The sequence below is a fragment of the Rutilus rutilus genome (genome assembly GCF_951802725.1).
Source record: "Rutilus rutilus genome assembly, chromosome: 17".
In the NCBI taxonomy this organism is placed as follows: domain Eukaryota; kingdom Metazoa; phylum Chordata; class Actinopteri; order Cypriniformes; family Leuciscidae; genus Rutilus; species Rutilus rutilus.
Genome location: NC_140230.1, coordinates 20,376,774 through 20,393,648, shown reverse-complemented (window position 1 = coordinate 20,393,648; position 16,875 = coordinate 20,376,774). Strand labels below are relative to the sequence as shown.

At 37.0% G+C, this 16,875-nt stretch overlaps 1 protein-coding gene across 12 annotated transcripts in view; it reads left to right on the top strand.

Moving 5' to 3' along the window:
• Positions 1–16,875, top strand: part of fxyd6l (FXYD domain containing ion transport regulator 6 like) — a 30,618-nt gene that overhangs the window by 5,619 nt on the left and 8,124 nt on the right. The window contains exons 2-11 of one of the 12 annotated variants that reach the window (XM_084384907.1): positions 621–705; positions 10,119–10,175; positions 10,406–10,432; positions 11,955–11,978; positions 12,408–12,431; positions 14,214–14,288; positions 14,923–14,956; positions 15,890–15,921; positions 15,993–16,029; positions 16,125–16,577. In XM_084384907.1, the coding sequence (XP_084241033.1) occupies positions 678–705; positions 10,119–10,175; positions 10,406–10,432; positions 11,955–11,978; positions 12,408–12,431; positions 14,214–14,288; positions 14,923–14,956; positions 15,890–15,921; positions 15,993–16,003 (312 nt within the window). In that variant the 5' untranslated portion in view covers positions 621–677 and the 3' untranslated portion in view covers positions 16,004–16,029; positions 16,125–16,577. Of the gene's footprint in view, positions 1–264; positions 363–620; positions 706–8,415; positions 8,864–10,074; positions 10,176–10,405; positions 10,433–11,954; positions 11,979–12,407; positions 12,432–14,213; positions 14,289–14,922; positions 14,957–15,889; positions 15,922–15,992; positions 16,030–16,124; positions 16,578–16,875 lie in introns of those variants that run through there. The other 11 variants (XM_084384913.1, XM_084384914.1, XM_084384915.1 and 8 more) reach the window with 11 other exon arrangements.

Here is a 16,875-nt window from a genome sequence, read left to right as displayed (position 1 = left end):
GGTTTTGGAATGGGGCCACAAATTACCACAGAGGTTTTGAGATGCACCTGACCTAACATCAGAGCTCCACAGATTTGTGGACACAAAGTCAGTTTTTTTTAAACATTCAAGTATGCACAACATGAAAAATACTATTCCTAACCCCTAACCCTGAAGCAGTTCCAGTGCTGCTGTACCAGTACCATTAAAAGGCTTCCAACATGCCTGACCAGACTAATCTTAAATGTGTTCTGAAAGATGTCACCTCTAATTTGATTCATGTAGGATGCAGAAACACCATTGCTACAGCATTAATCAACTCGCCCTCCTAATGAGTTAGTCTCAAGGCTCATAATAGGAACAATGCTGAGGATTTATGTAAGGTGGGTTATGTAAGAATGCTGACATCTGCCAAACAGCACAGCTGACCACCTCCATATCACATCTGTAAATTCCTTTAATTATCCTTCAGATTATAAAAACCTCACTCACCCACCCACCCACCCACACACACACAGAAATCTAAAGTTTATCTAAGTTTTGTTTGCTTCAGTAACCCTGAAAACTGTGTACGCAGTGCTTTTGTGCAAAACAATCTATCAATCAAATTTTTTTTTATATATATATATATTTTATTTCAGAATGAGGGAGATTTTACACATCTGCTGCGTGGTTCCGTCTTGTCATATAAAGTGTTGATGGGATTGGTTCATGGTGGTTTCAGAGGTCAGTGAAATATTCATTCTGTTCTTCGGCTTCTCTGCTGTCTCATGTCACTTTAAGGTCTTGTGGATTTGTTCAATAATTCAGACATTTTGCAAGGATGCAGGCATATATTTTCCAAGTAGAGGCTCTAAGAATGCTATACGGATTTGAGTGTTACACGATCTAGAGCCCTAAAAAAATCGTGTTTAGTGTTGACCACAAATTACTGTACTTATGAAAGCCAAAACAAAAGTCAGCAAATTTCATGTGGAATGCATCTCAAATGACCAATTTTATATTTGGTTCCAGTTTTTGGGGCACTTTTTCAGAACTCTTTACACAGTTCTCCTTTCCAACTTTCAGCTTGGCACAGAAGTTGATTTCACATTCAGAATGCACTTAAAAACTTCCAAAACATTTTATGTCTCAAATCAACTCATTCCTCCATAACAATAGAAAAGTTTGTCACCCAACAAACACACTGTCACTCATCAAACAATGACCTAAAAACACTAACAAAGGGTAGCGCACAGTTTATTTTGTACAATTTCTTCACTTGTTACATTATTCATGTTTACATTACAGTATTATTCCTATTTCCCCTTTTGTCTAGATGATGATGATGATGATGAAATACTAACACCTGTGTAGATGTTCAGCTACATGTATTCGTTTAGTAGTATTTAGTTTCTTTTAGATTCTAAGTATATTTCAATATAGAAATATGGACTGTAGAAATGTAGCAAATTGCTGTCTGATTCAGTTTTGTATTATGTTAGGTTTTGAACTTCGGTTTAACAGTTTTGAGTGTGTAAAATCTGTAAATTGGCCCGTTTGTGGTTGTGTCTGAAAGTAGTCGTCATTGAATGCATTTTGTGCCAAACTAGCAATGATCAGTGATCATTTATGCCTCGTTTCCACTGAGCGGTACGGTACGGTACGGAACGGTACGCATTTATTTGCGTTTCCACTATCAAAAGTTGTGAATGGTACCAAAATGCCGAACCGTACCGTACCACTTTTTAGGTACCCTTCCATTGGGGTACCTAGCACAGTGGAACGGTACTAAAAGGTGGAGCTAGACTCACTATGGGACGTTGATTGGTTGACAGAGAATCGTCACTTGCGCGTGCTACAAGGGGAATGACAACATAAGAAGCGCCATTTTTTAATATACAGTTTAATATAATACTACTGTTACTGTATCACGAAATGTAATTGTAAGAGTTTTTCAGGCGAGAATGTAGTTGTTTAAAGCTCAAATCTGTGGTTTATTTATAAAGATTTTTTTTTTTCCGGTTGTGAGATCCATGCGTTCAGCGGGGCTCGGCGCTCATGTACCCCGGCTGGATGAGCCTTTCCTCGGCTAGTCTTCTGACGTTCGTCGCTGAGACGCTGACTCCGACGGTAGTGGTTAAACATGAGATATTTCGTCTTATGTAGACCTAACGGGCGATCTTTGCTCTCGTGAATATATAATGAGTTCCCTGTCAATCGTTTTGGCTGAGGGCTAAGTTTAGTTTCATATTAACGTTATAGGCTAGCCTATTTAACCTATATTTAACTTTTCTTGTAATGTTAGACTAGAGCGCTGCATTTGGATATTTTGACTGTGTGTGTGTACAGGGAAGAATGTTCTTAATGTTAAATGGGTGAACTAACATGCCTTTGTGTGGGCTTGAGGATGAAGTGGGTGGGGGTGTTTTTTTGTTGTTTTTTTAATATTCATGGGTTCTTCAGTGGCAAAACATTGTTTTCATGTGGGAAAAGTCCATGGGTTTTATAATATTTGTTCACAGTATATGTAAATACAGTTTTATCACTGTCTGCTCAGTGGCATGGAAAACGGAAAAGGTTTTTAGGGAATTTATCCATGAAGCCGTAATGCATCTGCTCTGCATCTCAGAGTTGGGTTACATAAGTGCTTGCTTCTGGTCACTGCTCATATGTATCCCAGTCCCTCTGCTGCTTTTGCTTAAACTGAAGCATTACATCAGTCTACACTCCATCAGTCTTCTTGCTGCAGGACAGAGAGTGACTGGAATTTATATCTCATAAGATCATTGTATGATGTCTGCTTCTCATTTCAGTTTTCAGTTGAACCATAAGTGTCTGTTGAAATCTGAGTAGTTTGTTGTATGTCCCCCGGCCCTTTGTGATAGTTAAGCGGTAAATTGTAAACGCCAATAGATTTGCTATTATTTTGCCCTCAATCTCACTCCAGTGGACCTTGTTATTGGGAAGAGATAGAAAGTCATTCCCTGCAGCCTCACCTGTGACACATTATCAAACACATGCGCACTTAAACAAGGCTGCTATAACAATGACCCAGCATCTGACAAGGGCACACCTGCTCGTTTCACAATCTGACGTCACAGCCTATTTCTGGAGAGAGACGCTGTCGACAGTGACCTCCTCCTGCATTCTGGTAACAAAACTGATGTGTGGAACTTGTTTCAAAGCTTCTATATTACAACGTGTATTCGCTGTGAGAAGAGAGTGCAGTGCATTACTATACACTAAAACTAAAACAAAGCAGGATTTAAGTTTAACACTAAAAATGACTATCTTGTCTCAGTACAATATTTTATACATCAATGATGAATAGTACTTGATTTTAAAATACTGTCCAGTCATGAGATGAATACTTCAGTCATATTTTTAGAATAATAAAAACTTATTCTGCATGGAACAGGGCACTTTTGGGGGTATAAAAACACCAAAGACTTGAAATTGTATCTTTTATTACCCCCCGTTTTTTTTTTACTTTTTATTGTATTTTATTTTTTTACTTTACTGAATACCTCGTGAATATCTATCTGATACCTATTGTGAATATCTATCGGTTAAAGGAGAACTCCGGTCAATTTTAACATTGAGCAAATTTTTTTGTACATTTGGAGTGCTGTCAGTACAGAGAACAACGACAAAAATCGGTGTTGCCTACACCGTGTTATCCTCTTTTTAAAATTTGCGTGATCATAGGTACTAAACCTATGCGCGTGAACTCGACAATCGACTACTGTGGACTTCGACCGAAAACAGGATGTAAATACAGGTATGTGCGCTGGCTGAATAAACATCATTTTTATTAATATCTTTCACATCTACTGCAGTCAGATTCACTCGCGTTCACTCCGAAGGAATCACTCACATGACCTGTGCACTTGTAATGACACATCAAGGATGTTAAGAGCCTAAAAGCAGGTTTAAAACTTGCCCCATTGAAGTCAACAGGGTGCAAATTTTAAAAAGAGGATAACTCGGTGTAGGCAACACCGATTTTTGTCGTTGTTCTCTGTACTGACAGCTCTCCAAATGTACAAAAAAATGAGCTCAATGTTAAAATTGACCGGAGTTCTCCTTTAATACAATGGCATACTCTTAAAAGTATAGGTTCTTTATTGGCATCAATGGTTCCATGGTTTAACATCTATTGAATCTCTCAATCGCACAAAAGGTTATTTTTAGTGGTAAAAGGTTCTTTAGATTATTAAAATGTTCTTCACACTAAGAATTTTTTTTATTTTAAGAACCGTTCACTGAAAAGTTCTTTAGGGAATCAAAATTGGTTCTTCTATGGAATCACTGTGAACAATTCTTTTGGAACCACCTTCTTTATTCTTTTTCTTTAAGTCTATACTATAGCTGAACAGTTGCTTTGGTGTGATGCTGCATCTCGCTGCTGGATGTCAATGCACTGTAAGTTGAAGACTATACTGTCATATTTGCCAGTGCAATGCGCACACTACTGTGAAATATACAAAAATATCCTACAGACATAATCAACTTTGGGGAAGAAGGGTTTTAAAATTGTATCTTTTTAGTGGTCATCCTTTTTCAGTTTACTATGAACTTTGGCAGGAGCTGCGTAGAGATAATTTGGTGAAAGACAAACATATTTCTGTTTGTAACACACCTGCTAGGCTGTACCCAGTCATTAAAAAGGGAAGACATCCTGTTGGGTGTTTTGCTGCAGCTCAGCGTTGAACAAGTGTAAGAACATTCATTACTTTTTGCCCAGTTCTGTCACAGACTCACACTAGTTAAAGGGCGCCACCATGAGCATCAACATCTAACAACAGACTGATCATGCACATGTAAAAAACAGAGCATTGGTCCTTTAAAAAGTAATAAAAACATTATCAGCAGTCTTGATGAAACAAATGCAGTGGCTTTAAAAGGGATAAGTTACTTTACAGATGGAGAGAACACTACTCTTGTTTAGTCAAAAGGAGAAACATGCATGGCACAGTACAAACATACTCCCTAGAAAGAGAAGTTTCAAGCACTCCCTTTATTTTGTGTAAGCCCCTGGGTATTGTGTGAAAATGCTATCTCTGGAATTTGTGGAATTCTGGGAGAGGCTGGTAAACAGCCAATAGACGCTCATTATCATAATTTGTCTCCCATGGAGGCTTCAGACCACTAGGCCTACTCCTCAAGGTCCAGTCCTCCAGCACACAAAATCCATGATTTGTTATATTTTTGCCTTCTGAATATGATTACATGAATCTGCTTGTTAAGTAACTTGTGACAAATGGGATATTGTTTCCAGGATCAAGCCTTTACTCGATTCAATTGAGAATACGATCTTAACAGCCATTTAAGAGCACAATTTATTCACATCACACATTTAAGCTAAGCTTTTAAAGTCACCATCAATTTTTTTTGTTTATGTAATATTTACTATAAATGATTTAACCCTAATTCACTATTTTTATTTTATTTTATTATTAATTCATGTGCCCTTGTAATCTAATCACAATTATATTGGGGTTTTTACCCTCTCACACCTGCATTGACATCTCTTCTCACACGCCATACCATGTCATTACAAAAGTTATTTGTGTCTCACAAAGAGAAACACACGGACTGTGAATACAACCAATCTAAAACAATTATTCTTTCCACGAGAGTCGCTCATTTTTTTGTACTATATATTTATTTATTTATTTATTAATACAAAGGTAAAGAGAATATATTCCATTCTTTTTCAACAGCAGGAAGTGCATTAAAGGGATAGTTTACCCAAAAATGTAAATTAGCCCATGATTTACTCACCCTGAAGCCATAGGTGTATATGACATTCTTCTTTCAGATGAATACAATCGGAGTTGAAATGTCCTGGCTCTTCCAAGCTTTATAATGGCTGTATGTCTTTGGAAGTCCATCAAAGTGCATCTATTCATGATTAAAGTGCATGGTTAATAAAGGCCTTCTGAAGTGAAGTGATGCGTTTGTGTAAGAAAAATATCCATATTTAAAACTTTATCGACTAAAATAACTAGTTACCGGCAGACGGCCGTACGCATCGATTTACGCCAAAAGAGTAACACTTGAACTTGACACACAACGTAATGACGCCAATTGACCCCACTCGCGGTTCAAACAAACAGGGCTGGGCAACCGCGTTCATACGTTGTGCATCAAGTTCAAGGAAGCACTTTTATTACGGATGGATGTGCTTTGATGGACTTCCAAAAAAATATACCCATTCACTACCATTATAAAGCTTGGAAAAGCCAGGACATTTTTTAATATACCTCTGATTGTATTCGTCTAAAAGAAGAATGTCATATACACCTAGGATGGCTTCACGGTTAGTAAATCATGGGCTAATTGTCATTTTTGGGTGAACAATCCCTTTAAAAGATAAAGAAAAATTAGAGAGAATCATTGTGTGAATATGTAGTCAACCAAAAAGTAACTGTTGTCTGATTGAGTGTTTTAATATGTAATCTAATTAGAAGTAGGCCTACTTAATTTTTGGAATCTGATTACATAATCCAGATTACATGTAACACAGCACTGGTTATGTCACAATAGGGAACTTCATGTCTACTGTACAAATTCACGTTGTACACTACAGTCCCCGAGCTCACGGCATCCCAGAAAACAACACTTCATAAAAGATTAATCATATTTGTTGGGCCATCTGTAATTTTGGTATGGAGAAAAAGGTTAGATCATAATTTTTCAGTAGTGAGTGTATATTTGTCAGGATAAACCAGACTCCCGGTCAGATTAGCGAACCCAAACAGTAGTTTAATGCTCAGATGAAATAATGAGACAATGCAGGTGAGTAATGGCAGATAGAGTTAAGAGAGTGATAGCTGGTGGATAGTTTGCACGATGAGTTTACAGGTAACACTTTTCCACAAAAATACATGCACGAAGACGGAGTTCACATGAGAGTTTGAGACACAGGGCATCAACGAGGGAGACATTCAAGATTTACAAGTAGGACTCACCAACAATTAAGTAGAGCAGGTAAGGAGTGCTCTAATACTGGTGCTGAGTGTGTGTGGGGATGAGGAACAGGTGCCAGGGATGAGGAACAGGTGCCAGTGAACTCAGGGGAAAGTGAGCGCTGTGTTAGTGTGACGATGGAGCCTGGGGTGTATTCCAGAAAGCAAGGTTAATTTACCCTCACATATACCCTGAACTCCTCTGTTGATTAACCTAAACCTTGCTTACTCGAGTTATGCTGGTTCCAAAAAAGCGTTCGGGAGTAAGTTCAACCAACCCAGAGTATGTTCATGGTTAACACACCAGACATTCTCAATAGAGCGGCGAATCAACGAGTCACCATGGAAACATAAGCTAAGAAAACGCGCGCCATACTACTGCTTTCTTCTTCTTTTGTTAAATGCTGATTTACAGTGCATATCGCCACCTATTTGGTGATTGTGCAATGATTTTTGCACAACACTTAAAGTTACCTCTGTTTTTTGGAACCGAAAGTTGTGGTTATCCACTTACTTACCCTTAAACATATGTATATGCCACATAACCTGCTTTCTGGACCGGCATGTCCGTGATAATATTAACACAGTTTGTTGTTTGCTTTTGAGATCTGAGAGTGTGTGGACCTGAAAATAGTGACACGTGACGTCACACTTAAGCGGATATTGAAATATGTGGGATCCCTCCAGGAATGACCATTGTGGCTGCATTCAGTTATGGGCTTTTACCACAAGATTTGAACCCCCTCCCCAAAAAGAAACTCATGACTTAAGGTCAAACCCAAAGCAAAAGGATAAACAGTTGATGGGTTTTAAAAGTATGTTTTGCTTTATATATGTATTACACATTTATATAGCTTATTACCACAATAGTTAATTACATGAATCAGAACACATGTTTTCATATAAAGTAAGAAACTGCAATCAAATGAGGTAAAACCTTGGCAACCTTGGTAACAGTAGTTTACCACTTTTTGTCAGGAGCATTATTGGACAAAAGAGAAATCTATACATAGCTAATTTTCAATGGCACATGTAGAACTACATCTCCAAGACATCTTAAAGCAATTTTATATGCATTCAATTTCCAAATAATAAAGTTGCGATAGTCTTTTCTTCTCTATATTGTGACGGCTTCTCGAACAAGAAAAAAATGTAGGGCGAGACTTTTTGTTCATCTGGAATTGAGTGGATCATTTTGGTTAGCTATTGCTGTGATTGAGTGACAGGCTGTCCCGCCCTCGCGCCAGTAAACATGTAATCAGAAGAGATGTTGCAAACGGGAGGGGAAAGATATTTTGATTAAAGGTTACGAGGGCACATTAATAAAAACAAATGTGCCTTGATAAATAAGTTATAATAAATAATGCAATATTTCATGGTAACTTTAAGAACATGTTCTAAATGTCAGATGTTAAATAGACAGGCAACGTTCTGGAGACATGCATGTGCAGACGCCCTCAATAAATAGCCTACATCTTCCAGACGTCTATGTGATGTTTGCGCGAGGCAACCCTCAGGAGATTGCGCCCTAAATATGTCCCATAAAATCCTTTAAAGGTCGATCACTTGCCTGCCTCAACCCAGGTCAGAGCAGAGGTCTATGGTATGAACTATGAAGCAATGATGAGCTCCGTGAGAGCCGGGGAGGAGTCTAGCTCCGCTACGGTCAGGCGCGCGTTCGAACATTACAAAATATTTACATGTACGTGTCATGTCCACTACTAAGATTACGGGCAGCTCACGGTTTAAGAAATAGCTTTTTGAAACTCGGATGAGAAGAAATTAGACTTCTGATAGAAATTGGAATCACCTTCTCACTCATTCTATAGACATTTTACCGAATATACTTTCGTCGAGAGTTTTCTTCTAATTTGCATCAGGGATTCGATAAAACCGGATTTTTTTTCTTGTTGAGCAGTAACGAGCAGGTAAGACTTTCACGCGCTTTGCATTTAAAAAAATACGTTTGTTCAACTATTACTACTTTTAACGCAATATTTTTTTTGCACAACTACCACATGGTTCTTTGTAAAGGCTTTTTGCAAATGTTTGATCTGTTGTTCCAATCGATCTGTTCAAAAACAGGTGATTGTATCACGTGCCGTTTATATACATGCAGCATCGAATAGCATTTTTTTATGTTTTATATATTTTTTTTATTTGTTGTTTGCTCTTTCTTTGTTTAACATTTACAAGAATGCAGTCTTGATTAAATCGGCAGCTGGAGCACGTGACCATCTATATCACATTACTGCTCCTTGAGAGTTGTTTTGCTGACCACGTCTTAAATCACGTAGGCTACTGCTAAGAAGTTTTACTGTTCTTATGTTTATGGAGAGAAAGCTTTCCTGCGACCACCAAGCAATTCAGTAAAACGGTAAAACCCCACAAATGTGGGTTAAATGGGGGAGGGGGCTTCTGTGTCTTAGTGCCAGAATTGTATATGGGACTCCTCCTCAATATTCATCCTGTGTAGAAAGGTTTTAGTGACGCATCTGTGCAATAACTGTACTTTACTGTGGTCTTTCTGTACACAAATGAATTAGATTTAATTTAAGATGTTCAGAGACCACTGAAGTCTCAGCAATCAATTGCTGATTAGACGGTGTAGGTTTTGAGATGGGCATTATCCGGTGTGTGTTTTGGAGTTACAGCTGAAACGAACACTTATGTCTGTAAGGCTTAAGCCACTCACCAAATATCATCTGAAATGCCACACCCTACAGGCATGTTCCTTGGGCCCCTTATACCACCGTTTTGAGGTGGTCCTCCAAAAATAGAGCCTTTTTGCCATTCTTGGCAACAGGAGACAAACATGCTGGGAACTGATCTTTTTTGTGCAGGGCATTTTCAGGTTTTTAGACGCAGTGTCCGAAATGCTCCATCTATTAATCACATTTATTATTTTCTGTGGAAGTTCTATTGTCTAAACGTAATACAAAAGAAAACCTTTGTCACTCATCCAACAAACAAAGTCACCCACAACTGCCAGGATTTCAATTCAGGCTTAAAGTGATTTGTTAAATGGTCACACTAACTTCATTTTACACTTGTTTTCAAGTAAAATGAGGGAAGTGAGACATCTTTAGTCAGGTTTTTCTTCCCACAAGAACTGAAGCATGTGTGTGAAATTTTGCAGGGATTCAAGACAGCCCAGTGTGAACTCACTTGGTTTTTTTTCAGACAAGATGGAACTTTGTGTTGCTGCAGTGTTTTTGTCCTACTTCGCTCCAGCTCTGGGTGAGTGCTGTTACTTTTGTTCTTTATTTGCTCTACTGTTTATTTAATTTTTGGGGGCTTTTTACAGACACCTTCTCTACTTTACTCTGATAAATCAGTGTTTTTATATAAACTAGAAAGTCTTCCTCAGAAATGTTGAAGAATGTAATTGGACGAACAATATATTAAAAGTATAATTGTCCTGCGCAGACTTCCCCTTAGAGATTAACGGTATGTGTGTATGTGTGCAGGATCAGCTTTTGGCAGGGAAATGCCAGGTAAGTGTGTAGACTAGAGGGTTAGTGACGCACTGCGAGTGATCAACAAAGATGAATTTCAAGTTTTTCTGTGCTTCTGTTTTGCATCGAGGCTTTTTCTGTTTATTTTTGTTTCATAAAATTTGACTGCAGCTGTTGCACTTAACTGTTTTTCTGATACTGGAGCAGGTTTGCAGTTTTGGCGTAACATATTTTTGGCACGTTTCTCAAACGGTTCCACCGTGTCTTGTTTCTGCTTATTACACCTTTCCCTGAAGGGTTTTTCTGAAAAGCCCATGAAGTAACACTCTCCCACTACAAGGCTTGATACTTTTTCATGTGTGCCAATGCAGCTCATGTTGTACCCAACCTTGAGTAAATGCAGTTTTGCTACTTCTTAAGATTGATTAACCTTGCAACATTTTAAGTATTGCTGTTGGAATGTTTTTTTATTGAGATTTGTCCACTTTTAGTAGTTTCAGGACTGTGAATAAGGCTAATCCTTTGGATTTCTGCAAGAATTGTTGCATTCTCAGACACTTATTTTGGGTTGTTGCCAAAACCAACATTTGAATACACCATTTAAGCACGATTTAAGTCAGACTGGCCAGTGCGTGTACTCATGTAAATACTGCACACATAATCATGCATGTGTAATGGTTTTTGTCCACGAAGTATTTGCATCAATGCTTTGTCCATTGTTTTTGAAAGGGAAGGAGGGAGAGAGAGAAGGAGAGATCATTATGGATAACCAAAGTCTTAGTCAGACCATTCATAATGTTTAATGGGAGATTTGGAGCGATGCCTTCAACATTTTTGTTTACAAAAGCAGCTCCTCTGAAAAGACTCTTTAAAAACATGTTGCTCTATTATTACTCCACTGATAAATTTGTGACATTTAAAATGGGGACATATAATCCTAAAGTATCTTTTCAGGCAAATGCTCGAGAAGAACTTAATAAACATGTCAAATATTAGAGAATTAGGCTATTTGTTCATTCTCTAGTTAACTCTTGGAGAGATTTTTTTTTGTCTTGTTTCATTGAAGAATATAGCAATTATTATGATTTCTTCAGAGATGAGTTCTTAAAATAGCCTTCCGGTTTAATAAGTCTCATAGTAAAAACTTTTTTATATATCTTTTTTTTTTTTATCTGGCATAATAAAATGAAGTGATTCAGATTGGCTGTCACAGTGTGAGCATTTCTCGTGTCTACCATGCTTGTACACATGCTTTTTGAAGATATTGCCATATTTTAGACTGTTTTATGGCTGTATGTGTGTCTGTGTCCAAACATCTTTACTGTTGAAATGTAGTGTGCAACCATAATGTTAACACTGTAGTGCACTGGAATGTTTAGCTGCCAGTTTTATATTAAGCAGTTTTAGAATCACTAAGTCCTATATTAATTTAAATTGCACTAATTAAATAGATTTTTTTCCTCTAAATGCACTTAGAATAATTTTGTTCATAATAGTTTGCCTGGCATAAACAACATTTTTGCTCGGTTAGATTTTAATTGAAACTTATTCTCTCCATCAGCTTCCAAAATGGATGAAGTTCACGGTAAGTGTCCTCTAGTCTACAATGGATTTTACATTAACCAAACGTCTTATTGGCTTATTAACATTGTTTTTAGCCAGGCTAGACCAGGTTTATATATTGTGTGCCTTGAAACAAACCTTGTGTGTTTGGCACTATAAGCTTTTAGTTAACAATGGGGAAAAAAATTATGGAGTCACCAGTCAGAAAGCTTTTATCCTCTTACAGTAAATTCCGTACAGTTTCAATTTGTCTACAGCATTCTGATATTTGAGAAATGGCTTGCAGATAGATAATTTTTTTTGTTTTGGCTCTAGAATGCTGTCATTTATCATCTTAAATTCTCCTAATATTTTACATTTTGAATGCTACCAGTATCTGAATTAGTTTTATTTTTTTTACACCTTTACCGAGTTTTGACTCTAGTTATTTTCATTTTTTTTCTCCCACCAGAATACGACAAGCCATTTCATTATGGTGAGTATAGATGGATTTTAGCTGCTTAGCCAGTTTACATTAAATGGATTAAGGAAATCTCTTGGTTGACTTCATAAAGCTGATAGGGAAAAATGCTAGTAGGGTACAACAGGGATAAAGGCACATTTTAAGAAAAATGTGCTTTTCACTAATCCCATAGTGTATGATTGCAGAAAAAAAAAATATGTTTGTAGTGCACATTGATGGAGCAACAGATTTTGTGTGAAACTAAATCATAAAAGTGGTTTATTTTGTTTAATAATCTTATCAGTGTATGAGGTGACAGGGTGGGCATTTTACCCCACACATGGGATAAAAGGCTCACCGGCATGGGGCAATAGGCACACTTTATTTATACAAATACTTAAGCTAAAATAAGAAGTTAGCATGAACTTAAAAATATACATGAACATAAAATATAAGTTAACAAAATAATGTTTGAACAACATACTTGTTCAAACAATCACTTTAGCAAAGTTTGTACTATTTTCTGTTTATTTTGATAAATAAAATTTACTGTCATTAAAATGTTATATATAAAATTATATTTTAAAAATACATAAACAGAATTATTTAAAAAAAGTAAAGATTCTGAAAGCATTGAATGATATCCCATATAGTAGTAACAATAACAATAAATTATATTTTATTATATGATTATTTTTTTTAAATATGATGGTTTCATTGTAAATACGGTCATTATCTCTAAGATCGACACCAAACTTAGGCTAATATATGATATTTGCCATCTGAATCTAACCATTTGTTTATTATCATATTAATTATTGTGCCTTTAGCTCCGACAGCATGGGCGCCTTTTACCCCAAATACCATATTTTTACATATTTTCTGTCAAGTTTTTATCACCTAGTGGTTTAGAGGAAAATCCTTTTATCCCGGTGCGCCTTTATCCCAGTTGTACCCTACTTATTGAGGCATTTGTGTTTTTCAATGTATTGTATTTTGAATTTATTTTTGTCATTTTATTATGGGAGTTACTGATGCTTCCCATACTGTGCTGAGTACTGTTGTATTAGCAAGGGCTTTTGGGGCCAAAGTGCATCACCCTGCTCAGGAAACATCTGGAAAGTCAGCGAGATTTGCGTTTCCCCTTCTGTTTTTCCAAAATAGATGGAAACTACTCACCCCGGGACTAAGCTTCTGTAAAGCACATCAGTCAAAATCTGATATCTACCCCAGAATTTTCAGTTCATTGTCCATACTTGGAGATATAAATGATCTATCCCATTTACAATTATAAAGAACAATGAAGAGCCCTACTTAGAAAGCAAACTACTAAGTACACACATGGCAGTTTTTAAAAGTGGTTCCAGACTGTCTCGAGAAAAGTCATTCTTCAGCTTCTTCATTATGCTCAGGAGATTATTGTTTGTGCGTATTGTGTTTGCCTTAACACTGGTAAGCAGGCCCAAACGGAATCTGCAGACCTTTTTCACATTTTCTGTGCTTATTTTAGGGGAAATTTAGTTTCGAAATTTGAAATACGAAACTAAAGTAGTGGTAGACACTTACTGGTAGTTGTAGGCCTAAACGGGAACATGTTCTGCAGGCTCCGTGTGCGCCTGCCTCCTACAAAAGGGCTGATTTCTGAACGAATCTTAACTTGTGTATTGTTTTGCCATAGTGCAACTTTTTTATTTACGATATATTTTAAGCTTGTGTGGAATGTTTCTAATTTAACTCGTGTATCATTCATATTTTCAAAATGTAAACATGTGTAATTTGTGCATTTGTACATGGTCTTCTGAATCCTCCTTCCAGATTATGAATCTCTGAGGATCGGTGGTATGGTCTTTGCCGTGATACTCTTCTTGATGGGCATCTTCCTCATTGTCAGTGAGTGCCAAACTATCTGCGTACTACGCTGAGAACGAGTTATGTTTTAATAAATGTCACGGGGAGCATGGAGTTGGTGAAAATTTTGCTTTTTTTTTTTTTGCATTTCTTACAAAAACATTATACTGCATGACATCAAATAGATACTCCATACATTATAGATAAAGCAGTTTCTGTATATGTTTATCGATATTGGTCTAAGAAGTGTATCCGCGCACACAGATAAACAAATATCAGTTACTGAGGGTAGACTGGTTTCAGGCCAGGATGTCTTTCATAACCTCTAAGTTTAAACCTCTCTATGATACCCAACACCACACCATGCCTTATGCCTTATGGTGTTCCTTCAGTGCAGGGACTAGCAGACTGTCTAACCCTTGACTCTCTTACTCTGAAACCCCCACCAGCCCACATAAATTACTACTGAGAAGCTGTCTGTTATACAGGCCATATGAGTTGTTTGTAAGGACAGTAATCTGGCTCTTTACCCATGTGAAATTTCTCATGTTACAAAGCAACATGTTACAGGAAAATGCTATGTGCTACATCTAAGACACCATGTGAATGTATTTCTCATGTATGTTATAATAAACCACCATTTGTTTGGGTCTGATTTCTGGTTTGTTTCCCATAGGTCGGAAATGCCGCTGCAGAGGGAAAAAGTCAAAGTAAGGGGCAAAGAAAACTATAATGAATATTCTTCTACCAGAATGTTCAGGCTAAAGACGCGGTCACATTTACCGTTGTTCGGCCAACAGAAAGCTAATTGCTTTGACACTGACTTCTGTGAGACACTATTCACTATTGACCATGGACCCTTTTGCCACCGAAATGTCCCTAATGAGACCACATCTTTAAAGTCAGCATGAAACGGATATTGTAACAGTGTGTTCCTCCATATTTTCACACAAACCGCTTCTCGAACAGGAAATAATGTATGTGTGTGAGTGTTTATATTGAATATCGCAATACTCCTTAAAAACAAGAATTGATCATTTTGTTTTCGTGCTGACTTTATTTAAAGGGATACTCCACTTTTTTTGGAAATAGGCTCATTTTACAACTCCCCCAGAGTTAAACAGTTGAGTTCTACCGTTTTTGAATCCATTCAGCCGATCTCCGGGTCTGGGGCTCCCACTTTTAGCATAGCTTAGCATAATGAATTGAACCGGACAAGACCATTAGCATCTCTCTCAAAAAAATGAACAAAGTTTCGATATTTATATACAGATGAGTCAAGTTTTAAATAGGAAAAATATCGAAACTCTTTGTTAATTTTTTTGAGAGAGATGCTAATGGTCTTGTCCGATTCAATTCATTATGCTAAGCTATGCTAAAAGTGGGAGCCCCAGACCCGGAGATCGGCTGAATGGATTCGAAAACGGTAGAACTCAACTGTTTAACTCTGGGGGAGTTGTAAAATGAGCCTATTTCCAAAAAAAGTGGAGTATCCCTTTAATAAAGGTTCCAATGGTGAAACCTGGTTTTGTAATCTTAAGTAGATCATAGAACAATTTCTATATAATCTCCATTTATTTCTCTGCTGTTCAGAATAGATCTTTTGACTTGTCGCTCTTGTTGTCTCTTTATCTGCTTCACAGGCCAGTGGGAATTGACACAGAGGCAGCCAGAGGTGAGAATGTTCTGTTTTATTTGGATTCGTGACACTTAAAAAGAAACAGACATTTACTGTTTTTATTGCAGGTGCAAAATAAAGTAAACCGAGGGAACAGAGAAACAGGTGACACTGCCTCTACTTTTGGATTTACTGTGATGTTATATATCCTGCATAAATGTTTAAGACTATCTCTGCTGTCCTTTGGTTCCTTTTGACAGAAAGCATGGAGAATCTTAATCAAAACTGTGGCCTTTCGGAAGAAAATGTCCCTTGAGGATTTAGTTCTAGTGTTCACCACAGTTTTTAAAATTTGTATTGCAATATTTCTTTGTCTTTTGGATGCATGACAGTACGAGTGCTCCTTTTTAAAAATTGAAAAGTAAAAAAAACACGTTTCAATAAAACTGTTCATTCTCAGCTAGATCTGCTTTGCCATAATGTTTAATTGAGCACCTGATATCTGTGAGATTTGTGCCAAGTTTTTGTCATGTGCTTTTCAGCTTTCAGTGAAGTTTATGAAATGCGTAGTATAGTATGTGTAAGTGCTCAGTAGCTAAAGGAAATTGTAGGCATTTTATACATTTTGTAAATTGTCCTTCCAGTTTTGTCACTTTGCCGAATTGACAATAAAGCTGTACACTGTAGTTGAAAATAAAGTGATTTCTATGGAATTTCTGTTAAGTGTCATCGAGAAAATGATGCAACATTTGGGCTTGGCATCTGCCCTGGTCTGTCTCTCCTATTCAGTGTGTTATAAATAGTTGACCCTGTTATTAGTCATATTAGTACAACCAGTGTGATCTTTTAGCTGTGTAGATGATTTTGCAATAGTATTTAGATTCTGTAAAAAAAAAAAAAAGATATACAGTACAGGCCAAAAGTTTGGAAACATTACTATTTTTAATGTTTTTGAAAGAAGTTTCTTCTGCTCATCAAGCCTGCATTTATTTGATCAAAAATACAGAAAAA